The sequence below is a fragment of the Melanotaenia boesemani genome, chromosome 9 (genome assembly GCF_017639745.1).
Source record: "Melanotaenia boesemani isolate fMelBoe1 chromosome 9, fMelBoe1.pri, whole genome shotgun sequence".
NCBI classification, from domain to species: domain Eukaryota; kingdom Metazoa; phylum Chordata; class Actinopteri; order Atheriniformes; family Melanotaeniidae; genus Melanotaenia; species Melanotaenia boesemani.
Window position 1 is genome coordinate 16,881,321 of NC_055690.1, and position 25,039 is coordinate 16,906,359.

General features: G+C 37.6%; 3 protein-coding genes across 4 annotated transcripts; 2 read left to right on the forward strand and 1 right to left on the reverse strand.

The window, feature by feature from the left end:
* Window positions 1-9,355, forward strand: jam3a (junctional adhesion molecule 3a). Of its 2 annotated transcripts, none has more exons than XM_041994125.1 (9): window positions 1-231; window positions 5,482-5,553; window positions 5,656-5,769; window positions 5,987-6,139; window positions 7,218-7,420; window positions 7,988-8,087; window positions 8,687-8,725; window positions 8,845-8,896; window positions 9,283-9,355. In XM_041994125.1, exons 1-9 carry the CDS (start codon window positions 183-185, stop codon window positions 9,335-9,337), a joined length of 837 nt encoding a protein of 278 aa, XP_041850059.1. In that variant the 5' UTR covers window positions 1-182; the 3' UTR covers window positions 9,338-9,355. The 2 variants fall into 2 exon arrangements, with proteins under 2 accessions (XP_041850059.1, XP_041850058.1); XM_041994124.1 differs by having other exon boundaries at window positions 4-231; window positions 8,599-8,725.
* Window positions 9,356-11,907: 2,552 nt separating this feature from the next.
* On the forward strand, window positions 11,908-20,221 carry LOC121645601 (vacuolar protein sorting-associated protein 26B-like). Its single transcript, XM_041994123.1, has 6 exons — window positions 11,908-12,628; window positions 14,822-14,978; window positions 15,160-15,324; window positions 16,436-16,611; window positions 16,720-16,862; window positions 19,092-20,221. Exons 1-6 carry the CDS (start codon window positions 12,406-12,408, stop codon window positions 19,227-19,229), a joined length of 1,002 nt encoding a protein of 333 aa, XP_041850057.1. The 5' UTR covers window positions 11,908-12,405; the 3' UTR covers window positions 19,230-20,221.
* A 1,645-nt stretch (window positions 20,222-21,866) lies between these two features.
* On the reverse strand, window positions 21,867-24,638 carry thyn1 (thymocyte nuclear protein 1). The gene is made up of 8 exons (XM_041994128.1): window positions 24,551-24,638; window positions 23,070-23,126; window positions 22,848-23,002; window positions 22,704-22,772; window positions 22,473-22,565; window positions 22,310-22,405; window positions 22,077-22,227; window positions 21,867-22,005 (listed from the first exon to the last, which is right to left on the reverse strand). Exons 2-8 carry the CDS (start codon window positions 23,116-23,118, stop codon window positions 21,959-21,961), a joined length of 660 nt encoding a protein of 219 aa, XP_041850062.1. The 5' UTR covers window positions 23,119-23,126; window positions 24,551-24,638; the 3' UTR covers window positions 21,867-21,958.
* Between the last annotated feature and the right edge of the window lie 401 nt (window positions 24,639-25,039).

Here is a 25,039-nt window from a genome sequence, read left to right on the forward strand (position 1 = left end):
AGGACCTCTTTGGCACCGCCTCTCGCCTCTCAGACAGCGTTCAGGGCACCTTCACACAATCACGCTTGTAGCTATGGAAACTCGTCGATGGCAACATCCACCAGTCTTTTCTGCCCCCATCCTCATACCTCTCAGAGGTGCTGAGTGTGTGCAGCTGTAGCTGATAAATTATACGCTGCAAGATGGCGATTGCGAGACTCGTTGCTTGTTTGGTTCTGTACATCAGTCTAGGTAAGTTATTCTCCTTTTTCTGAAAGCTATCATCAAGACGTGCTTAACGAGGTGAGGCTTCCGTCGGAAAAAGAAATCAGAGTCGTTACGGGACTTAAGTGCTAACGGTACACCAGAGGTTAGCTTGACATGAACAGGCTGAGGAATATCAAGCTTAATTGCTGTGAAGTGTAGTTTTCTAATGAGTAGTTTTCGCTGTCATTGTGACATTTTTATACTAAAACATACGTATATTTAAGCTAAAGTGATGCAATAGCATTTTAAATGTAACCATTTGCTAGCATTACAGCAGAAAAAAACATCGCTTTGCTTTTTTCTTATAGAAACATTTAGGCAAGATCTATATGCTCGTGTCTGGCGATTGTCTCAGGAAATTTCCAGAATGAAAAAGGTTTGGTCTTAAGCAAAAGAGGCAGCCACATGGTGGTGACCTCTGGATATGAGAAATCCCAGGCCCATGAGAGCATTTATAAATCTGCTGCATGTTTACATTGAGCCTATTTAACTGATCTTATCTTACAGAGCAAAAGAACATTATTCAAATCCAAATTACTAGCTCGAAACTTTTTTTTTTCTTCTTCTTCTTCTTTAAATGACCTCTCATGGTGCCGTGTTCTATATGATGCTGAGTTGGCTCTTATTACTGAGGCAGGTCCAGGGTCAGCATGATGATGACATGCAACAGCAGCTGAAGGTTTAGGCTGATCAGCTGAAACAATTTGATTTGTTTCATCTGCCTTCCTGTTAACAAACTTCAGTCAGTGGATGCCTCAGAGTTAAAATTTTGACCAAATGACTGCATGACTGACGTCCAGAGCTTCATTTTTTAATCTCTTGAGAAGAGCTCCACAATGATATTCAGTATCCTATTGGTATTAAAACAATGCATCACATTTATCTAAAATGAGTAATGATATTCAGATTGTCAGATTTGCTCATGTTACAATAAGAATGATATGACAATTTCGTTTGAACACATTACACAACATAGACATGGTGTAATTTAACTGTAAGTTGAAGTTTTATTGTTTTACCCAACGAGTGTGTAGTTTTTTACTTTATGTCCGCATTTGCTAGCTGTAAGTAGACATAATAAGTGGGTAATTTTTGTTAGAGACTTGTTGTTTTCTGCAAGTAGAAAGAAAAAGAAAATAGTCCATTTAATGGTATCAGCACTGACCAAAATGATCTGGAAAGTATCTCTGCAAAAATACCATATTGTGTATCGGTACTAATGAACTACTCTGGTTCTGATAGCCAGGAATGACCTTTTTGGCAGTGCAGTGGGTTAATGCTGCTCACAGCTTCAGTAACAGGAGAAATGATTAACATTTATGCTTTTAGACATGTTTTGACAATCTTAGACTGACCAAGTTTTAGACTGCTGTTATGTTTGAATAATGAATAAGGAGGAGCATGAGCACTCTTTAATTCATGCCTGAGAAACATTAGTGGTGCAGTAGGTAGAATAATTTAGCTTAAATTAGGTTCAACGTAATACTGTAATCTTTTGATTTTGGTTCAGATTTTGGAGTTTATGGTGTCAGTCTTTACATTTGTGGTTTTATGCAGCTTTATTGATGACTATCACAAACTTAGAGCGTTACATCAAATAGTGTATAGACTTCTTTGTTAGCCAACTCTGTCCCTTATTTGAAATAATGTGATGTTTGTATTAGATTTGCATCTAATATTGTTTTGCTTGTTGATTTATCAATTATTTTTGCAATTCATAGATTATATTCATTATTGGTAATTTTAAAAAAAGATATCCAGAGATCATAGAGAGGGGAGATGCATACAAGTTCCTTTGAAAGACACTGTACATTACTTTTTTTTAAGAACTTAATGAAATACTCAGAGCCAATTTTCCTTCAAAAGACAACATTCTTTTCTGTTTTCTCACATTCTCCAAATTAGAATACATAAACCCTGACATAATTAGTATCTAGAAAATCTTTGGTATCTCCACTTGAGATCATCTTGAGTTCTTTCTGGTGCCTCACAGTGATGCTGCAGAGGCAAGACATACTGGAGATACATTTTATATTTTATGTCTGTTAGCTCTTGCTGTGATTCACCTGTTGTGGCCTTCATTGACTAGGGAAGTAAACAAGAAAAAAAAAATAGAAAACCACAGTTGATGTATTTCTTTTTTACCCTTAAAAACTAGTGACAGCATGACTGTCTCAGTCTAATCTACTGGAAGGATTTTTACACAGTCACTCCAGTACGCTGTGAATCCCAGCGCTCCATCGTCAGCCTTTAGCATATTTGCAGCGACTGCACTGGAATGTCTGGGAATAGGCTTTTTTTAGACACACTGGTTCAACAACTTTTGTTGCAGGGATGGGGATGGCTGGTTGTTTTCCTACTCGGCACATAAGAGGATTGCAGAATTTAGCTATTTAAAAGCAGGTTTCTGTTAGAACAGGCTATAGACCCATTTTGTGTGTGCTTTACAATAAGAGAGGGATTAAAATGAGGCTTTGTTTGCTTTCCAGCTAGTGCTGAGATTATTTTCATAAATCAGAACTGCAGTTTTTTCTTCGGCCTACATTGTGCCATGTGGGGACAAAGCATTGTTGTCTTCATGTTTTTATTCTAAGCTTGCATTAATAATTAGTTACACATTGTCTTGGTAATTGGCTGTTGTAAGTCTTTCCCACGGCCTATATTTTGGAGTGTTTTTTGTTGGTAATCGATGTGAAGAAAGTTTAACTTATTAACATTTTGCAACAGGTACACTTAATGTAAATACTGTTTAGTTTGTGGGCCTATGTACCCTGCAACCACAAATCCAGCTCTTTGTAATACAAATAAGAAGACTAAAAACTTTGTTTTTTGGCTAAATGGACGTGAGGGTAGTGACCTTTTGTCAGTGCACTTATCAAAACAGATGTTCTCTTGCTAATCTTGTTTTCTCTGAATTTAGAATAACACATGACACCCATTTGTGTTGCAACCAGTACATTTATGAAAGCCGCTGTTGTTACTGTGGATTTGCTTAAGTGTCATGTTTTGGGAGAGAGCTACAAATTTTTTTGTTTGTACCTAAAAAAGAGTCCTGATTTAGCCCCAGTGTCTGAGCTGTAGAAGAAAAGGTTTAGAGAGCAGTTTCAAGGCCCAGTACATATGCTGAGGGAGCTTTTGTTGGATGAGGTTTCCTCTTGTCTCACAGGATGTCCAGTCACAGCTGTGGTAAAAATAGATCTTGATGTACAGGGTGGGAATGTCAGCAAGAGAGATGGAAGCTGAGACCTGGGAGTCAAATCTCATCAGTGTCCTCAGCTGTGCTTATATGACCGGATGCTTTGGCAGAATCCATGTTTTCTTCATTTTCCGCCTGAGCATCAGCTATAGGCTAGCTCCCTTTGTCATTGTGTGCAACCCATCTCAGGGTCACTCGTCTGCTAACAAGGCTGCTTTGAATAAATACCTCTGAGTGCACAGTGCCTAGGGCAAACAGGCATGTCTCGTTGTATTCAGGAGATGCTTGGCTGATTATTATTGTCTTGTTTCTGCCCTCATTTCAAACCCTTTGTACTGCCCCCACTGGGTGCAGGAATGCCTTCATTACTCAGCGTGGGTGCTGTTATTTGCATGTTTGCCCAGCAATTACAGCATTTGGATGTGACTCAGACAAAAAAGGTTGAGTGTAGGGTAGGTGCAGTGGAAGGCAGAATAATACATATTAATCCTCAGCAGGTTTAAACCAACACACTGACTTGTAATTGATTTATTTAAGTTAATTAATTTTAATTTGTTGCACTGTATACTCCACCCCCCTAACTGTACTAATTTTCCATTTAAATTAGCATTCTGCTTGCTAAGTTTTGACAAAACCTGTAAATTATACCACTTGTCATTAAAGTCTGCCATTTATAAAATAACACTGATTGCTTGAAGCAGTTTACTCAAGAACTGAACTTAAAATAAATTACATAAAGTATCGTGTGTGTGTGTTTGGGCCAGAGGGAAACCTAGATGGTAGATTAAGCATGGCTCAAATGCAAGCACATTCCCACCGTTAAGTTATTTTCATGCTTGTGCTTTGATTTGTTTTGGGACCTTGGTAAATTATTTAGGGTTAGGGCTAGGGTTAGTTTGCTAAACCTCTGTAGAAATTAGTGTAATAATTAAGCAATGAAGCTTTTCTACTAACCTTAGACTTAAAAAAAAAAAACAACAAAAAAAACAAACAAACAGCATTATGCTTTGCTGCACTTTTATTCAAACATTAAAGCGATATGTCATGGAAACTAAATGTGAGCTTTCTGCTCTAATGGTTGACACATCATTGATCAATTCCAGCTGTTCCTCAGAGGCGTATCATCATCTTGATGCAAGTGAGGCAAAGCGAACCAGTGATGTAGATGATCATTCTAACAACTGATTTGGCAGAAATTAACCATCTTCACCCATCTTGTTTGTTTTTTTTCTTCTTCTTCTTTTTTTTTTTTTTTTAATCAGTTGATGAAACAAATTATTTTTCTCATGTATTTGTGTCATATGATGTTATGTAAAAGCATCAGAAATTAAAATCATCATCAATAATAAATAAATACCGTAAGGTCAGTGTGTGGCATTTAGTTTTGTATTACTAAGGCTGCAAAAAGACTAAATCCTGTCTTGAAATGCGACCTGTTTGTGGACCTTATTCTCATCGAACTGCTGCATTCACTTAAATCGGTATGTAAATATCCTCTAAATAAAAGGCTGAAAATCAACACTTTCAGTTGGTGTTTGATTTCAGAAATAGTGGGTTTGGATTAAAGCCAAAACATTAAAGAAAATGGGCCACTATTCCAATATTTACAGACACTTCTGGCTCAATCTTTCCATTGCCCTGTTTTAGTATTTAGTTCTGTCTTTCAGCAAATTATTATGATCCAGATAATTATCTTATTAACCACCAGAGAAAAATGTAATTAAATATGAATACAGAATCTTCCTGCTATGAGTTTGATCTTCTTTAATATTCTGTGTGGTCCACATGTTCATTAAACTGTAGATCATTGGCGTTTTAGCCCCAGGCGCTGGTCTCCTTAAATAGAAATGGGAAGTAATTAATGAGATATTTTCACACTAAACCAGATCCCAAGGCTCTCATACTCTTCTTATTTATCAGTCTAATCCACTGGTTATTAGGCAACATGCCCAGTTGATAATGTCTGCTAAAGAAAATGCTTGTGTTTGCAATCAGGGTTACTCAACCTTTAGTGTGTTGCTTTTCTTTTCTCCCCACAGGCCACATTCCATCATCGCTTGGGGTAATCCTCAGAACCACAGACAAGATTGTTTGGGCAAATGAATTTGAGCGTAAGTTGCAGGATCACTCTAAACTATTTAGCCAAAGTACCTTTTTTATTTTGCTGATTCTGACTGCCTCTCTGTCTCTCACGCATTCTGTTTACTCCGCAGCCATCGAACTGACCTGCTTAATAGAGTCTATTTCAACAAACAACCCAAGGATTGAATGGAAAAAGATTAAAAATGGTGTCCCCAGTTATGTCTACTTTCAAAACAAGATAGCAGGTAATCCTCTTGGCAAATATGGTTTTGTAAAACCCCTTAGCCAGCAGACCACAGCTTTCCAAAGCAATGTCTCAGAATTCAAAGCTGAGCTGAGTGAATGGTACCTTTTAAAGAACTTGGCACCAACTCTGCCTGTGCTGTGAAGTTAAACTGTGTTTTTGAATGACCTATTGTAAAGTGTTTTTTTTTTTCCCTTCTTATTCCTCTTTGAAAAAAGGGGACTTGGAGAACAGAGCTCAACTCAGAGAACCAGCCAACATTCTGATCTTCAACACCACTCGATCTGACACAGCAGAGTACCGCTGCGAAGTGGCCGCCATCGATGATCAAAGAGACTTTGATGAAATACTTATAAGTCTTGCAGTTAGAGGTATGGAGAGTGTGTGCATCACTCCACTGACCTGCTCATGACTTACCAAGCTTTGGTCAGTCACAAACTTCTGAAAGATTTACTTATAATTATACTCCACTTTAGAAAATCTAAGCTGTATTTTTATACACTGTTATTTCAGTTCACTTTCACATCCAGGGTTGGGTGAGAAGATCAATACCACTCTGTTCCTAAAACATGAAGCTGCATTCAGCCATTGTGACTGGGGTTGCTTGGTAACCAGTTGTTGCTTTGGGAGTTGCTTGTAGGTTAAGCTAATGGGCTTCAGGGACAGAAATCTGCAATACTATGCAGTGGGCCTGCAGACTTCTCTGTTCATTATCCAGTAAGGGGTAAAATATGGTATAACAGAGTTTAAATATACAAATCAAAGGGGAATATGTGGGGCTTCTGAATATAGTGTATATATTTAACTAATTTAAAAGGAGAGCAGTCAGTGTTTCAGCTTGGATGAAGGAGAGGCGTTGGTTCGTGGTGATAAGGTCCAGTGCACTGCTCATTTACTTCATCACAGTCAGCGGAAAAACTGTTTGATCATCTGGTGGCATCCACCACCACAGGCCAGCTGGCTACTCACTTCAGCCTCGTCCTTAGACACAGCTCCTGGAACCCCAGCCTGCACGCAGAAAAACCCAAAAGAATGAGTGCCAACAGTGTTTGCTGCATGTGGCATAAACACACCACAGCACTCTCAGACACACTTGCCCAGTATCAACTCACTGACTCAGAGCCTTTTACTGTGGCAGGAAACATGAAATCCTTCCAATCCACACACAACCACCCACAGTGTCAGTGGGGATGATATTCTGTCACATCTGTATTAATCTTCTCATTTAATGCTTGGCTAGAAAGTGAAAACACATTATTCTGTGATGTCAAGCCTTACTTTTCAGTCATTAAAATCACATTTTATCCACTCCATGTTCGAATGAATGCTTAAAAAATTTAGGACTTTGTTTATGTGCCGCTTATTCCTTACAAAGAAGTTTTAAGTAATAGGCATTGTGAATATTATACAAGCTGTTGAAGGTTTATGTGAGCTCCTGTGTGCACACAGTGAAACCTGTTGTACCACGGTGCAGTGTGCCAGAGGCTGTCACAGTTGGAACCTCAACAGAGCTGCGATGTCTGGAGAACGAGGGCTTCCCCGCTCCTCAGTATCGCTGGTTCCACAACAATGAGGAACTTCCACAGGATCCCAAAAATAGCCCAAGATTTGTCAACTTCTCCTACAGCATCAACCCCGACACTGGAGGCCTGGTGAGAGAGGCTGAACTGCAAGCTTGCCTACTACAGCAACATTTAATACTTGTTTTATTGTTGTTTGTTTGTTTAATCTGTTTAAACTGTCACAAAACATTATTTATTACTACATTTTTAGAAACTGACTACTTTTTGAGGATGTTTCTACTTTTGGATGGTGCTCTTTAGGCTTTCAGGATCGTCAATTACAGCTTATGTAACATAAACAGCTTAATCAGAATAAAACCTTAACGATGGACTAAGTGCAGGATTAATCCATGTGTGTAAAGATAGCCAGTGAGGAGGCTTACCAAAACTCTAGCATATGCAAGCAGGATAATGTTGCATTCAGAGTCAAGCTGGCATGTTTATGGTTTACTTTAAAGATTTCATAACCACATAAAAGTTTGCCATATGGTAGATTCGTACATCTACCAACCATAATACCAAACATTGTCTTGTCCATATGGTGATTTATTGCAGCACAGTCAGTTTTCAGAACGTCATGAAGTCATCCCATAGCTTCGTGTTTATATTCCAACTGTGTGTCAGTGCACTCATCTTTTTTTTTTTTTGTCTCCTCAGAAATTTCGACGGGTGAGGAAAGAAGATGCAGGCGAGTACTACTGTCAGGCAAAGAACGATGCAGGACATGCACAGTGCTCTCCGCAAATAATGGAAGTCTGTGAGTGACATGCACACATATGCACAGTTGAACTTCATACACACAACTCTTTTTGTTGTCAATGGTCCTGGAGAGATGGAGCTTTGCTAAAATGCAAACAGTATACAAACCCTAGATAAGCTGTCTGACTATAAAAGAGAAACCAGTAAGGATTTGTAGTAATATAAATGCTGTGTAGAGGACCTAAATGCTGAACACCTAATCTAACTGGCAGGTTTACTAATTAAGTAGGGGTCATGACAAGGTAGACTGCCAGTAAGATCAGCTGCACAGAAAGGGGCTTGGTAAATGCAAAATATGGTCACAAATCAAGAGTCAAAAATCCAGGAGCAAAAGGAAAAAAAAAAAAAAACTAAAATCTAGTTGAGGTCATACACTTACTCGTGGAAAACTGGAAACTCACCATAAAACCTCTTTCTTTTTTCTAGCTTGCTGATGTGCAGGTGACACAGTGTAAAGGCATATTTGATTTCATGGGAACTTCATGCTACCCTTATGTGTCCTGTTGCAGATGATGTTGACATCCTTGGAATTTTCCTCAAGTCAGCTGCTGGATTGGCTTTATTCATTCTTTTGGCTTTTTGCATTTATTCCTTTAGACGCATGTGCCTTCACAGTAAAGATCACAGTGAAAATAAGTGAGTACAGTGTGCAGCTCTGAAGAAAGACCGATGAAATGTTGTAAAATATCTGCTCCAAAGATTTAGTATTTCATGGTTTTTAGCGAGTTATTTTTTTCTTTTTCTATCCTTTACAGCTACAACTGGCCAGCACAAAACGATGGTGTTGATTATGGTGATGCTGATGAGGTAAACAAAACACGCACAGCATTTGCTGCATAAAAATACACTTTACGGTAGGGTTACTAGCTTAATAAGTGTATGATCCTTAAGTAAGATTCATTCTTTTACATACAACCTGAATTTCCTATTAATTCAATATCATTGGTGTATTTTGTACGTAAGCTGCATCAAATTACGTTCCTTTATGCATTAGTGTTCCCAGAACCTATAGAGAAATTCAAGAATAGCAAAGTAAGAGCAAAATTACTGTGACGGTGTGTGTCATCTGGTATAATTAAGCAGCTACTGGAAGCCTGGCTGTCAGCACCATGCTACATGATAGACCCCATGAACATATCAAACTCTTGGGTGTATTATACTAATTCTGTGCTCTTTCTTTCTTTTTTTTACAGGGACATTTTCGCCACAAGTCTTCATTCATCATTTGACATCGCTGCCGCTGAATAAAATGAGACAAAAATTAAAGCTTGTGTGATGATTCTCCAGGTGATGATGTTAAGGTGTAACATGGCACATTACTCTCTGATGCACATCAAAATCAAATCAACTGACTTGCCAAAGCATTACTGATTAAATTTGTGGCACCCTTTTCTTTTATACATATATTTATACTGCCACAGATTTTTCTTTCATTTTCCTCCTTTTGTATAATTTCATTAAAAGTATTTGAGTTTACACCTTATTAAATTTTTTTACTCATTTTCCAACATAATTGTAACTTACAATCTAAGCATTTCAAGACTGTGAAATTTGATATTTGGCTGTCAGTGTTACCACCACTTACTATAAACTACATTCCCTCACCATTTTTCTGAAAGGACCTTTTTGATAACTTAAATTTTTTACTGTGAAATTATTTTAGACAACTCTTCACCATATAAACATGTCTTTCATTATTTCACATGCAGATGAGTCAAAACACGTCTTTGTATATACTGTAGATATACAGGCAATTAGTAGCAGACTAAAAGGTTGATGAGTTCAAATTCATAAGGCACAATTTATCAGACTTTTGTTGTATTTGCAAATGGTAACATATATGTATAACTATAGATTAAACTATAAATTTGAATACCCTGTATCCCACTATGCTGCAAAGTTAATGTCATATGGAAGGTGGTGAAGTATGAGTTTTTGGAGTGCTGTTTCTTTGTTTAAGTGACCTTTTGTGCTTTACCAGTTATTTTGTGAATACTGGACATATTGTCCAGTTTTAATTCAGTATTATATGTACATAAATACATATGTTCTTCTTTTAATTTTAATGTATTGCACTCCATACCTTGTAAATACTGCAATAACCTGTTAGTTAATTCACAGTATTTACAGTTGAGTGTGTTTTTGCAGTGTTGAGCCTGTCGATAACAGTATGTCATTTCAGACATTTGTGTTGATGTTTTGTGTAACAACTCAGGAACTGCTGTAAAATGTCTGCTGTTCATTTGATATTAATGCTGTATGTTACTGTTATTTTGTTACTATTAAATACATTTGAACTGAAAGTAAGTATTTTATTGTTGTGCGGACAGATTTTATCTACTGAAAATGTCAGTAAGGATTAAGTGTACAGAGAGAAACCATTATGAAAATAATTCATGAAAACATGCTTAGGTTTATGTGCAGTGAATGAAAATGATACCAAGGTTTTCATATTAAGAATGATGGAAAGATTTTAGTTCTAAGAATTTTATTGCTGGCCTCATTTAAGCACAATTGACCAATAGTGGTGCATAAGGTATTTTGTTGTGTCTCACTCACAACGATGATATGAAACTTTTTGCTTATTATAAAGTAGATATGTTAAAATGACTGTTTTTAAAACATAAATATATACATATAAAAGTTGTCAAGTCACAAAATTATGTTAACAGTAAAATGTACGTCTGTTTTAATGTTGCTTGAATGGTAGAACTGTAGAATAGCAGTATAAGATTTATTGCCAGAATTATTACAAGAAATAACCAACCAAACTTACCTATCCTACCTTTTTTAGCTAAGTTTATTAATTCTTCTCAATTTCCTTGTGAATTTAGACTCTTTATCTTCATAATCTGCTGCAACAGACTTTAGTTTTCTACTTATAATTGGATTGGATGATTGAAGTCTGAAGTACGGAAGCGTGGAGGTGTCATCTAAATAAAAAAAAAATTGGGACCTTATCACGTTATAATGCAATGCTTTTAAAAACGTGAAACGTATCATGTTATAGTGCCATAGTTTATTGTAAAAACATAAAACATTCTTCCGCCACTCTGTCTCATGGTACACTGCCAAGCTCAGACCAAAAACTTAAAGCTAGAAGATTGAACGCAGGTTTAGAAAGACTGGTCTGATATTTGGGCCCCAGTTGGGGGTCCAACTAATTTTGTACTCAGTTTCCATGGTGGCCCCAAGTGTGTTTGCCCACATGGGATGACAACTCTACACTTCTGTACTGAAGAAACAAGACATATTGTCAAATTTAACAACTCATTAAACAGGGGCCTTAGTTGTATGTGGAAGAACCACAGCCCCAACAACCTGGCACCTTCTTCTCATCCTGGGCAGTGGTCACCAGCTTGGTCTCTATGGCATCCAATTCTTCAACAAGCATTTGTTCAAATCAGCCAGTGTGGATCTGTTGGTCACTCTGACACAAACATCAGGTCGCTGCCTCCACCAAAAACTTACTTTATCCGTGCAGCAGTCGGCACAGAATTCTCTATTTCTTCTTAATTCGTTGACTGATGTCAACTGACTGTTGAAGGGACCATTCTCAGGCACCTGGTTGTTAGCATCTGGTGTATCAGAAGCTCAAAACAAAAGTCCATAAGAGAATAAGCTGTTTGGCATTGGCAGGTGATAGTTTAAGAACAAATCACACATATTCAACACAAATACATGTTCTTTACAAATATAGCAACATATTCTAATTGCAAAATATTTATTGCCAATAAGCATTGCTACAACAGAAATAATCGAAGACTTCCTTAATTTTTCTGCTCATTCACTTCCGGTTTTACTTTGGAAAACGCTACCCGGAAGCACTTAACCAGTGCAGACAGCGTAAGCTAACATTACATCTTGTTCGTTTGACAACATTCACTGTCTTCTGTCAGAGCTCAAACATGTAATGTACATTTAAACTGCATGAAAAGTGCCGACCGCAGACTGATGTTATTATTATTTTTATTATTATCACAGACAGTGAAAAGGGGAAGCGGCTAATTTTTAATGGAGAAACTAATGAGCGTTTTCGTTTTGCCATTGCATTGCTAGTTTTTGTCGTGAATGTGGACATGTAGCTGAAGTTAAATACATTTTTTGTGCAATATCTTTGGAGTTTTCAATGCCAAATTGTGAAATTTGTGCTCGGAAAGGGAAGTGAGGCTCTAACACCCTGCAGGCCTTAATGTGTGATTGTTTTTACATTTGAAACATCGACAGGGTATTTGCATTAGTTTGCTAACGAGCCAGAGTACGGTTACGATAAAGATAACTTACATGAGAAGAGTTAGCGCAGACGGAGCGTTATAATGAGTTTCTTTAGTTTTGGACAAAGTGCAGAAATCGATGTAGTCCTCAGTGACGCTGAAACGAGGAAGAAGGCTGAACACAAGACTGAAGATGGAAAGAAAGACAAGTACTTTCTTTTCTATGATGGTGAGACTGTCAGTGGAAAGGTAAATGTGACGTTGAAGAACCCTGGGAAGCGGCTGGAGCACTATGGCATCAAAATTGAATTTGTCGGTCAAATAGGTGAGTAACTAATATATATACTGACATGTAGACTAGTAGATTTTTGATTCAGCAAGGATTTATAAGTTTGTGGAAAACATTCACTTAAATATGAGCAATTTCTAATGTTGGGAGGGTAATTTATTTTCATAAAACATTTAAAAGACAAATGCATCATGCTTTGAAGACGGCATACAAGGTAGTAAAACAAAAGGCAACGGTAGGAGGAAACAATTTAACACAAGATACATATACATTTCTCCAAATTTAATTAAAGGCAACAGCTTAAAGCAAAAATAATAAAGGAAATACATTTAGCCATCCATCCATCCATCCATCCACGTCCTACATATGAGGACGAACAGTTGAAAAGGTATCTATTATTTGTCCAGGGTATGGGATCAAGAATATTTTAACTTTAAGCTATTTAAAGCTTTAAAAGTCTGAATGGTTTAGTAAATAACCTGGACTAATCTTTCAGTATCCACTGTCCTGAAATAGCTGGTGTCTGGATCTTTAATTGTGAGTATCTAAATGTTTCATAGCAGTTTATTATTGAATGTGTTTTATACAGGAATGTGTTTTATTCTCCAAAACAGTTTGGGGACTGTCCTTTTTTGAGTTACTGGCACTGTCAGGATGACACTTGCTGTCCTGAACATTTATGATGTCTGATGACTTTAAGCTGAACTGTGTAAACAGTTTGTACATAAAACATTCCCGTTCAGACCTTAATGCCAGTTTTAAAAAGTTAAGGATATATGAACTGAAACCTTTGGTGGTTAAGGTGCTTTAAGAATGAATTAGTCACACTTCTGGGATATCAATCTGTCCAGTTAGGAAGTAACACTTATTGTGAATCAATTTCACATGCTGTTTAAAAAATAGACAACAGGTGGAAATTAGAGGCAATTAACAAGGCTTGGCCTATGAAGAAATAGCCCCGCAGGTGGTGGCCACTGATTTGCCTTCATCCTTTATGGCTGATTTTTGGTCACATGGTGCCCTCACCACTAGAGGAAGTGAGTCCACATAACTTGTTCAGATAGTGACAGACGTGAGAGAGTCTGGAGATGCTGTGGAGAACGTTCTGCTGGCTGCAACATCCTCCAGCATAACTGGTTTGGCAGTGGTGCAGTGATGGTCTGAGGAGGCATGTTCTTGGAAAGCTGCACAGACCTCCATGTGGTAGCCAGAAGTACTATGGTTGCAATTAGGTTCTGGGATGAGATCCCCAGACCCTTTGTCAGATCATATGCTACTGCAATGGGACCTGGGTTCCTTCTGATGCATGACAATGCTCGGCCTCATGTGGCTGGAGTGTGTCAGCAGTTCCTGCATGATGAAGGCATTGATGCTATGGACTGGCCCGCCTGTTCACCAGACCTGAATCCTTTTTTTTTTTTTTTTTTTTTTTTTTTTTAAAAACCTGAATCCAGTTGAGCATTTCTGGGGCATCATGTTTGGTTCCATCCACCACTGCCCCCATTGCACTACAGACTGTCCAGGGTTTGACTGATGCTCTGATCCAGGTTTAGGAGAAGATCCTTCATGAGAACAGCCGTCATCTCATCAGGAGCATACCCAGTAGGGAGTGCATACAGAGACGTGGAGGCTGCACACACTACTAAACCTTATTTTGAATTGTCTTGAGGAATTTCTGCATAAGTTGGGTCAGCCTTCGATCTGATCTTTCCGCTATTATTTTGACTATGATTCTGAATTTAAATCTCCATGGGTTAACAATTTTAATTTTTCATTGGTCATTTTTATGTTTTATTCTGAACACATTCCACAATGGAATAAATACAATTTTTTACTAGAATATTTCATTGATCGAGATCTAAGATGTGGTGTTAAGTGTCCCCTTTATTTTTTTCGAGCAGTGTATACTCTGCCTAGCATCAGTGGTACGCAGAATAGGCCAAAAGATTATTCCATAGTAGCCAGAGCTAATAGGACTGTCCAAACTAGATGTGTTTTCATTTTTTTGTTTACTTTATAACTAAGACAGATTTTCTCTAAAGAGAATATTGTCTGATCACTTGGGTAAGAGATCTGCACTATTTTTAATTTTTTATTTTGGTGTGTATATTTTTGTTTACAGTTTCATGTTGTATAACTTTTTGTCTCTGGTACAGGATTTAGATTTTTGCACTCTACTTTGGTACATTATTGCAATTCTTTTAACTTTCTTTTATCTCTCTTTGTTAGAGCTGTATTACGACAGGGGAAACCATCATGAATTTGTTTCCCTGGTGAAAGATCTTGCAAGACCTGGTGAAATAACTCAGTCACAGACCTTCGACTTTGAGTTCACTCATGTTGAGAAACCCTACGAGTCCTACACAGGCCAGAATGTCAAGCTAAGGCAAGTTAGATCATTCATTCTACTTTACAAGGAGATGAGAGCTTGTAAGTCACACTTTAACCAGCCTGTCATGTGGTTAAATTTAAACTGAATATTTGCACACCTGATGTTGGCTACAGTTCATTTGCAGTGCACACATACATTGGACTAAATGTCAGTATGTGTTTGTTTACATTTCCAGATATTTTCTTCGTGCCACAGTGATAAGAAGACTAAACGACATCAGTAAAGAGATGGACATTGTGGTCCACACGCTGAGCACATACCCTGAGCTCAACTCCTCCATAAAGATGGAAGTTGGGATTGAGGACTGTCTCCACATTGAGTTTGAGTATAACAAATCCAAGTAAGACTTAAGTGTAACATATGCTTACCAGAATTAATTTAGATGACAGTAAAAATGTCCATTTTAACAGGCATAAATCCCAATGAGCTGGTATTTCTACATGTTTAAATACAAAACCCAAAAATAGATAGCCAAAAGATATTTATTGTGTAACATACCATTTTAATGGCCAGTCTTAAAGCAAAATGGTAATTTTTCTCTTGACTGATTTAATTATCAAAAAAGCCACTTTATCTTATAAATCATGACAGCTTATCTTACTTATACATTTTAAAGTGTGACACTCATTTAATAAATCTTAATCCAATGCAATGCAATCCAATCCTTTGACTTAAATGAAGAGATTTGACTAAATTAATTTGTAGTTCTGTACACATTCACCTTTAAAATTCTCCAAGACCTGGATTCTGCCAGTTGTTGCTGCTCTTGACACAGTGTATTCATGATGCTTAGTGCTAAATCCCTACATAAGAAATAATAAAAAAATGGATGCTGTTTTTGAAAAGATAAGGAAGTTCCTAAATCCTCAGATATGTTCACATTAAATGATGTAGCCTATGCATGTAGCTCAGGCAGGAGAAAGAGACATCCTTGGTGAATTTATGGGGTTAAAGTACTTTGTGGTAGTAGTAGTGAAATGGTTTGCTATAACAGAGTGGGGATAGCTGATATTTTTATAAAGACATATAACGATATTGTTACGGCCACTGCCTTGCTGCCTATTTATATTTCTTATGATCAGTTTTTGTAATTTATGAGTAGATTAATAAAATGTTAGAAAAATAGGAAGTTTATCTAAAGTCTTATTTTTTTCTGACCACTGGTCAAAAACCAAAAGATTTAAATATGGCTGCAATCAAAGAAGGAGAAAAGAACAATAACGTTTTTCATCAAAGACATTGAAATCTATTTTATTGCAAGAATCAATACTTGTGAGGTTTTTATCATGAAAATAAATGTAAATTTTTTTTGCCAAATGGTTTATTCATTTATTGACTAATGAAATTGTTCGGTGCTGTTTTGTATTAGGATGCTTCATATCCAGATACTGGAGAACACTGGGCTTGGGTACCCAATAACAGGCCTCATACTCACAAGTGTTTTCTGACAGGTACCATCTGAAAGATGTAATTGTTGGAAAAATCTATTTCCTGCTGGTGAGGATTAAGATAAAGCACATGGAGATTGACATCATCAAACGTGAGACGACAGGCACTGGCCCGAGTGTTTACCATGAAAACGACACTATTGCAAAGTACGAGATCATGGACGGAGCACCGGTCAGGGGTAAGCAACACTTAATCATAATCACATTAATGGATTAAAAATATAAAACAAATCCATTTAAAGTCAACAACATCATTGTCCAGCCCTGATTGTTTTTTTTTATTGCAGGGGAGTCCATTCCTATCCGATTATTTCTGGCGGGATACGATCTGACACCCACCATGCGAGATATCAACAAGAAGTTCTCTGTGCGCTACTACCTGAACCTGGTGCTGATTGATGAGGAGGAGAGGCGCTACTTCAAACAGCAGGTAAAAGATGGCAACCCAAGCTCAAATCTCAACTCAAATCGGTCTGCATTCATGTGTCCCAGTGTGGGACCAGTCAGATAGAGAAATGGTGAATGATTAAAAGCAAGTGGTTTTTACTGGTGTTGTTGAATGGCCTTATTTAATTGCTGCAGGTGCACACACTGCATCTATTTCCTGTTGGCCTAACATGTTAAAACATTAGCTGCAAAAATGCATTTGTTCCAAAACATGGAGCTGAATTGATTTTATAAAATTGATCTACAAGAGTCCATTAATATTTGAACTCATGTCAACTAAAAGAGTATGTCATTCCCTCTGATCAATATGACCGGTTGGTGTGTCGGTCCAATTTTAAGCATGCCATCAGTGAAAGGATCTACTCTGCAGATATTTTATGCTATAAAATGAGGAGATTATGTTAAACTTTATAAGTGTTCCATTAAGTGCTCATTAATTCATTTTAAAAGGCTTATCTGTGACAGCATCCAGCTGCTGGCAGTGAGCACAGCTGCAGCTGCTATGATTGCTCCATTATATGTTCTTTTCTTGCAGTGCCTATGAGCTGTTACCAAACTACTACAGTAGCTCAGGTACTGCAGCTTTAATGCAACACCATTGCTGCATGTTGTCAGTTTTAGGACAGTCATGGTGACATCTGTGTCATTGCATCTACAGTCTGTCATCAGCATTTAGTGCCGCTGAACCAGCTCCTCTGGTTTTCTCTTTATATGCAATGATGCACACTTGTGTCCCTGCAGCCACAGCTGAGCATGCTGTAGTCACAGCCAGCAGCAGTCTGCTGCATAATGCATGAAACTGCATCATAATAGAAGTTAACCTCCCTCTGTGGGTCAGAGCAATGTTGTTATGAAGCAATGCCAAAATAGCCCAGGAAAAAAAAAACAACAAAAAAACAAACAAAAACCTTCAAACATGACCCTTTAGGGTATCTAAACTGCTTCAGAAAATGCGACAGTTTTCTAGCTTAACTCTTTCCACCATAGACTAGAGGAGGCAAAAACAGAGCAGTGGAAGATACAGACTTCAAAGTCATTTTAAACGGATGTCAAGCGTGACTAGTGACAATTTAATCATCATTTAACCGTTGGAATATTTCTGTCAGATGAGAATTAAACCTGTTTGTGACATGTACGCAACTATTTTTAATTCAGTTTACACCCCCTCTTCAGATGTTAACAAGTGCAGGAAAAAGCTGATGCAGCCTCTGTTATAGCTCCTCTGACAAACTGCTCTCCTCCCTTCTCTCGTCTTGCAACATCCTTCAAAATATTTTGCTGCCAACAGTTTCAGGGTTAGAAGTAAAGAAACAGGATAGATGGAGAAAATACAAGTAGCCTGCATTTAGGCAACTGAGATGAGCCCTTTAGGTAGAGGAAACGGCAGTTTGGCACCAGGTCAAAACCCAAACATAAGTTCCACCATTGCTGGAGCTTTTACAGATATGCAGTGTAAAACAAATGTCATTGCATCTTGTTTATATATAATTTTTTTTTCCTTTTAATGGTCATCTGTGCTCTGTTCTTTCTATGGATGCAGTGACAAATGAATTAAAGATATTTTTTAGAAGTATTGATCCACAAAAGACCCATGTCTATTTTAATTTAGTGCCACATGAGAGCTTAAAGATCACAGGGATTCACTGTATGTTTTTTTTTTTTACTTTTTTTGGGTTGTATATAGAGATTTTTCTAGTTCCTACGAGTTTTACAATTATAAGATGATGAGAGATATTTTTTATGTAAAAAAAAAATAAAGAGAAAAAAACTCATCTGTATTTTTACTCCTGAAAGACCCAGTTTCTGAGATGTTTTTTTCATAATCGATCACGTCTCTGACCTTTACAATGATCAATGCATTTCTTTCTTTTTTTTTTTTTTTTTTTTTTATCACTACACAACATGTCCAGTCTTTCGTTGCTGCTGTACCAATCTAAATAAATGTTGGATGCATCTAATTCAAAATTAGCATAAAATTCTTAGTCTTTGATATGTTTTCACATTTAGGATTGGAATGATTCTTTTCCTTTTTCTTTGCATTTGTAAGTAAGCTCTATGCAGCTGGTAAGGGACATATGTAGGACAAAACCATTGTTTGCTCTTGAGCCAATTAATTCTCTTTTTTTCTAAGCTTTCATGGATTAACAGAGGCATTAACATCAATATATACAGACATAAATATCCAATCCTGTTACATTCTCCACCCTTGCAGGAAATCACACTGTGGAGGAAAGGAGATGTGGTGAGGAAGAGCATGTCTCACCAGGCAGCCATCGCCTCTCAGAGGTTCGAGGGTTCGGCTGCTTCAGAGAGCGCGCTGGAACAAGCTGCAAAGGAGGAGAGCGGATAGAGCCGCCGTCCTCCTCTCACAAGACTCGTCAGCATCCATGTCGGAGTGATGGAGATACCCAACAACTGTGCAACATCTGGCGAGGCAGCTGTTTTATCTGTAGCCGCTGCTGGTGAAAGGAGGAAGAAGGGAGACCAACACACACACACACACACACACACAAACACACTAAATCTGTGTGTCAACTATGAAACAAATTGCATGAAGCATTCAGAGTGGCTTCAGGCTGCTGGTCCTGTCCTCCTCCATTCATGCAATTTTGTTTTTCTAATTCACCTGTCGCCATGTCTGCTGAGTAACATCATAAAGAATTCTTGTATTTTTAAGCCTTGTTTTGTTACATTCTAACACTTTTTAGATTTGATTTCTAGTCTCTTTATTATTATAAGTGATCCGTCATGAGTTTTCAACCACGCAAATCTGACATTCCACGTTTAATCACAGCATTCCTTACTTTGTTGTAGGCGCAAGAAATGACAGTTAACTTTACACTGGTTTATCTCGCTGAACACGCTTTCTCGTGTGTCTGGACAATAATGTTGGACGTAGAAACTGGAATCTCCTGGTCCTATTTAAGTAGGACAGCTAAAGTATTATCACACTTTTTTTTTTAATTAATATGTAAATAAGACCAGTTAAACCTGTTATCCTGTTTCACCTTGTATACATTGATTATCCAGTATGCAGTGCTGCAAAAATTACCTTTCATGTCCATATGCTTTACCTCAGCATTCCAGTGATGTTAAGAAAGGTTGTCAAAGTGTTTTTATTAAGGTCTGGTTGTACGGAGTCTTCTGTATCCTCTGTATTAGAGACTTGAAAGTTGTGCCTATGTTGTGTATTAAGCAAATGAAATCTTCCTGCCTCTAACATGATTTTAGTCTTTTAACCAGAGAAAGAATTACAGTGGAATTATCTTTTGCTAAATGCTAATCAATAACTCCTTGTTCCCTAAAGTCCAATAAATTGATGCCAAATGGAAAAACCTGAAATGTTGTGTTGCTGAAATGAATTAATGTGTCATATCGAACTGCAGATTTTTTTCTTCAGTATTCTTAAATTACTCATTTTTGATTATTATTTTTTTTATTAAACAACATGCTCAGTATTCAAGTTGAAGACATGTTGATTAATTTTGTTTTACATCAACATTGGAGAAGAATACTTTTTCTAAAGTTGTGCTCTACTTAGAGTTGACAAACCCTTGACCTTCGCTTAAACCTTTTGAGGTCTGCAGCTGAAAAAAAAATGAAGTAGCAATCTGAATTCTTCCTTACATGTTTGCACATCAGATCCATTGATCTGCTTGAGGCTGGTCTTTAGGGGAAGAAATTATTCCTTGAACATGCATCTGTAGCAGTGGTGTGACGTCACTGTTGCAGACCGACCCTGCTGTGGTCTGAATAAAAAAAAAAGGCCTTGTGTGTGAATTACATTTTTAGTACCATCATAAGCTGAGAGACAACATACCCCTGACTGGAAGAATATTGAAGAATTGTTCTTATTGTTCTGGGATCTGAGAGTACATATCCTGTGTACTCTGTTGCAGACGGAAAGACATGTAAGTGCAACACAGAGGTTGCTTGACTCCACAGCTGTTGTATCATAGTTTTGATGCTTCCCTGAAAGCTGAGTTTATTTAATGTAACCCCACAAAAATGTTAGTTCTTGACAAGGATGAGACTCTCCAACTCAGCAATGCTCAAAAAGAACTACTCCCAGATCCAGAGGGAGCATTTGTCAGTGAACAGTTTGACAGCATCTAAATGTCTGAAATTGCTGCGTCAGCTCCTGGCAGAAGAGTGGGCAGCCATTACTGCAGGTCAGAGGAGGGGTTGTGTTGTGGCTCACACTCCCAGTGGATTGCTCACTTCTGGCCTTTATTATACACACTCTCAGCTTTGTCTTGAAAGTAAAATGATGTTTAACAGTGAATGTCTTCTCTTAAAAACCTAAAATACTGTATTTTTAAATTTCACAAACATAGGGGTCCCCAAACTATTGGCCATCATCACATAAATCTCCCTGTAACTCAGAATGAATTTTTATTAAGCAACATTTTTATATACAAAATGCGTCATTAACCACAGTATCAAGCCAGATATTTATTTCCATTATAGTACAATGTGCATGTATGAGTGTGTGATAGAGTATGAACAGGTGTTTTTAAATTGACAGGTCATATACGTGTGTGTGTGTGTGAATACGTGTTTTTAATGAGCAAAAACTGTTTTTAAAGTTTAAAGCACTTAGTGCTGCTGCTTTGTATAAAATGCTTTATAAATAAAATATGGTTGATCAAATTTGAACAGAACAGCCACATTAAAAATAAAAAGCATTAGTTCAGCATTTGAGTTTAAAAGAATGTAAAAACACATTTATCTTCTCGTCGGTATCATCATCACTGCACATAAACTCATTATTGAACTTGATGGCAGAAAACGGTAAGATACTTTTTGATGGTTTAATAAATCTATGATGCTAAAGTTCTTTCACATTGTTGTGTATAAATGATGAGTTGACTGACATCAGTGGAAAAAGGTCACCCCAAACAACACAACACTCCAGACTAAATTTAACATCACACCTCTGAGATGCATCCATTTCCCACCAAAAAGATCACAACTAAAATCTGGGTCATAATAAACACATTTAATATTACTAGAATGAAATATTACAGCAGCAAAATTTGACACTTTAATCGTTTCACTGCGTCATGAAGTAAATCTTCACAGCGACTCTTTGTCCTCCAGACTCAGAATAAAGTCAAACTCCTCTGCAGAGAGAAACAACGATTAATACCAGCCCGTGACTATGTGCTAAATACAGCTAATGGTTCTTACATACCAAAGGTGAGGGGTTGGACAGAGAGCCTGGCCCTTGTGAAAAGTGCCATATCCTTTAGTGGACCCCCACTGGTGCGATGCTGCATGTGGTACTTCTTCAGCTCCGAGAGAGGAAGAAAGCGCTTCGTCATTCTTTGATACTGAACATCTACCTGAGAGAAGGAAGCAAGTTCAGCCTTCAAACTGTATCATGATGATCAGAAACTCTGCTGAAAGAACATGTTTTTTATTTACCATGCTCCACTTGGGACTGTCTGGTTTGCTGCTTGCATCATAATGGACATCTTTCTTGTCAAACTGAGTGTGATCCACATAAGCTTCCTTCACAATCTAGACGAGGAAACGCATTTAAATGTCAAATCTTTTAAGTTTAATTTTCACTAGAGGAGTGACTCACCTTCATGATTCCAGCAATCCCTGGTTCCTTGCAGTTGCTGTGGTAAAAGAAAGCCAGCTGCCCTTCTTTCATCCTCCTCATGAAATTGCGAGCCTGCAGACGGCGGACCAAGTAAATTCATTATTTTCTTGACAGAATTGCATAACGGTGGTGAGAATAAGATGGCAAAAAAGATTATGGAAGGTGGTAATAAACATTTTTTTAATAACAGAAGTTGGCTTCAGACGCTACCTGATAATTGCGTACACCGTCCCAGCAGCTAGTCTGATCAGGCAGAGCCTTTAGATCCTCGATGCCAAACTGCACAACAAATCATGATTGTCAGACAAGAGCTGATAGTTTCCCAATGTCTGAAATGGCTGCACTGCTTTGTACCTTAACATCGATACCATTTTCAAAGCGGCTCTCAGGTTCAGACTTCATCAGCCAGTGGTTGTACTCTGCAGAGCCAGCAGACTTGGAGCGCTCCTCATTTGCAGCTTTTCCCTCCTTACCAGCTGCAGAAGCTGTTTTCCCACGGTCATTTTTGCCTGCATTATTACAAACACTTGTAAGACAATCCAATCAGACAAGTTTGAATCTATTTCGGTTACTTACCTGAACTCACAGTTGTATTACTCACTCGGGCCTTTTTCTTTGGAGGCATCTCTTAATCTGTAAAGATCCAAAGGAACTGTGGGTGATGAGTTAATGTATATACTGAGATTTTGTCAAATAATTTCTAATAACCCTCCTTCTAGTTTATAGACTTTTGTGGTCACTATATGTTATTAGTATTAATGTGTGAGTTTGTCCCAGTGCACAGTCTAGTGCAACAACTTTAGGAACTAAATGTGAAGTGAAACAGCTTCCTTAAAGTAAATCATACAAAGTTCAGTTCCAAGTCGCTTGTTTTTTGCAATTTCTGGATTTAGTCTGTTTCAGTATCTCCTATTTCTTTGTGTTATCCCAGACTGACTTCATAATGCTGAACTCAGTGCTATGTGGAGGCCATGCCATCTGTTTGTTGCATGACTTCTTGTTCTCTTTATGGTTTTATATTCTCTTTTAATTATTTGTCTTAGATGCCAGTAAAAAAGTTTGAGAGTCAAAGTTCATGTTCATGACCCTGTTTGCTTTTCCAGTTAAGGAAATGAGAAACTAACCATTCAAAGGTCGCCTCAGTTACATCTACAACCCCACGGCCAGAAAAAATTATGCAATTAAAAGACACCTGCAGAGCTGATAATAATGTGGTAGTTGGTTGACTTGCAGGAAACAGGGTCCCAACAAGAAAGCTGTCAGTGAAAACAAGGTTACAAAAAGGAAACATATAAGTTTTATACCAAGGAAGACGTTGAAGTGTCAGGACTCACAGTAATATGCTTTTAAAATTTTAAATGCACAACAAAAGAAATGGAAGAGTTAAAGTAGGCTGAAGAGAAGCAGACACGGACTGTGGATGATTAGATGGGATATTCGGTGATGCATCATGAATCTGAACCAGAATGATGGCAGAACTTTCGTGTGATAATGCCCAGTGTAAAATAAAAAGGCTGAATGAACATCCTACAAGTAGGCTGACGCCATATGTTGAAGTTGAAACCAAAGCAGCCCAGTTAAGCAGTCCTGCTTTAGATCTTTTTCATATGAAGGATAATATAATAAGCTATCTGGAAATTAGTCTATTAGTCAATTACTCCGAAAATTAGTTTACTTCATTATGATTTTCATGCATACTTTAATTTCCTGTCTAGTGTTTTTGTCAAAAGAAATTTATTCAGTAATGACCTTTTAATGATGGAAAATCGCATGTAGTCCTAAACGTTAAACCATCTTTACTTTACCAAATGAACTCATATAATGTAGTAGTACGAAGAAGACATGGTTTCCACGTCTTGTGGCGTGTCTTAATAATTGCAGACTGCTCATTGAGCATAGCCGTACATCTGTGAAGCAACATGTATCAAAATAATGTGGGACATCACCACTAGGTATACCTTATCAACAACTGTCCATGAAAACTAAACACACTTAACAGTTCACATCTGAACCCAAATCTAGTCTGTACATAAACACCACAAAGCTCCGAGTTTTACCTTAAACGAGGTAAAAATTCACTTTATTACATCCCGCGAAAAGCCGACAACACGTGATGGCAACAAACTTCCAGGTGCACTCGAATCATGCACCGGCTTCTTCCGTTGGCCCATTGAGTAACCCCATTGCGTCATTACGTTGGCCACAAGAGGACGCGGTTTCTGGCGTATTATTATTATTATTATTATTATTATTATTATTATTATTATTATTATTATTAATTTATTTATTTCAAAGCTGTGTTTGTACAATTTGCAATAAATGTAATTTATTTATTCGTCATCTGTACCGCTAGCCTAACCCAACATTTTAGCAGGTGGGAGGCAGAGTACATCCTGGACAAATCACCAGTCCATCGCAGATGTGTCAGCACGTTTAAATCCGCAAGGAAGAGATAACTATATTTAGAATTACGCCTCATTAGAAGTAAAATATTATTGCTTAAAGGCTCACTTGGACGCAGCGACCCCACCCGGCTCTGACAGAGT

Bases quoted from the DNA above. Each gene is read 5' to 3' on its own strand.
- jam3a (XM_041994124.1), top strand. From the start codon at position 183: ATGGCGATTGCGAGACTCGTTGCTTGTTTGGTTCTGTACATCAGTCTA. The intron at 8,088-8,598 runs GTGAGTGACATG...GTCCTGTTGCAG, and splicing joins TCCGCAAATAATGGAAGTCT to ATGATGTTGACATCCTTGGA. The intron at 8,897-9,282 runs GTAAACAAAACA...TTTTTTTTACAG, and splicing joins ATTATGGTGATGCTGATGAG to GGACATTTTCGCCACAAGTC.
- LOC121645601 (XM_041994123.1), top strand. From the start codon at position 12,406: ATGAGTTTCTTTAGTTTTGGACAAAGTGCAGAAATCGATGTAGTCCTC. The intron at 12,629-14,821 runs GTGAGTAACTAA...TCTCTTTGTTAG, and splicing joins TGAATTTGTCGGTCAAATAG to AGCTGTATTACGACAGGGGA. The intron at 16,863-19,091 runs GTAAAAGATGGC...CCACCCTTGCAG, and splicing joins GGCGCTACTTCAAACAGCAG to GAAATCACACTGTGGAGGAA.
- thyn1 (XM_041994128.1), bottom strand. From the start codon at position 23,118: ATGCCTCCAAAGAAAAAGGCCCGAGTGAGTAATACAACTGTGAGTTCA. The intron at 22,566-22,703 runs GTAGCGTCTGAA...CGCCGTCTGCAG, and splicing joins ACGGTGTACGCAATTATCAG to GCTCGCAATTTCATGAGGAG. The intron at 22,406-22,472 runs GTGAGTCACTCC...TTCCTCGTCTAG, and splicing joins GGATTGCTGGAATCATGAAG to ATTGTGAAGGAAGCTTATGT.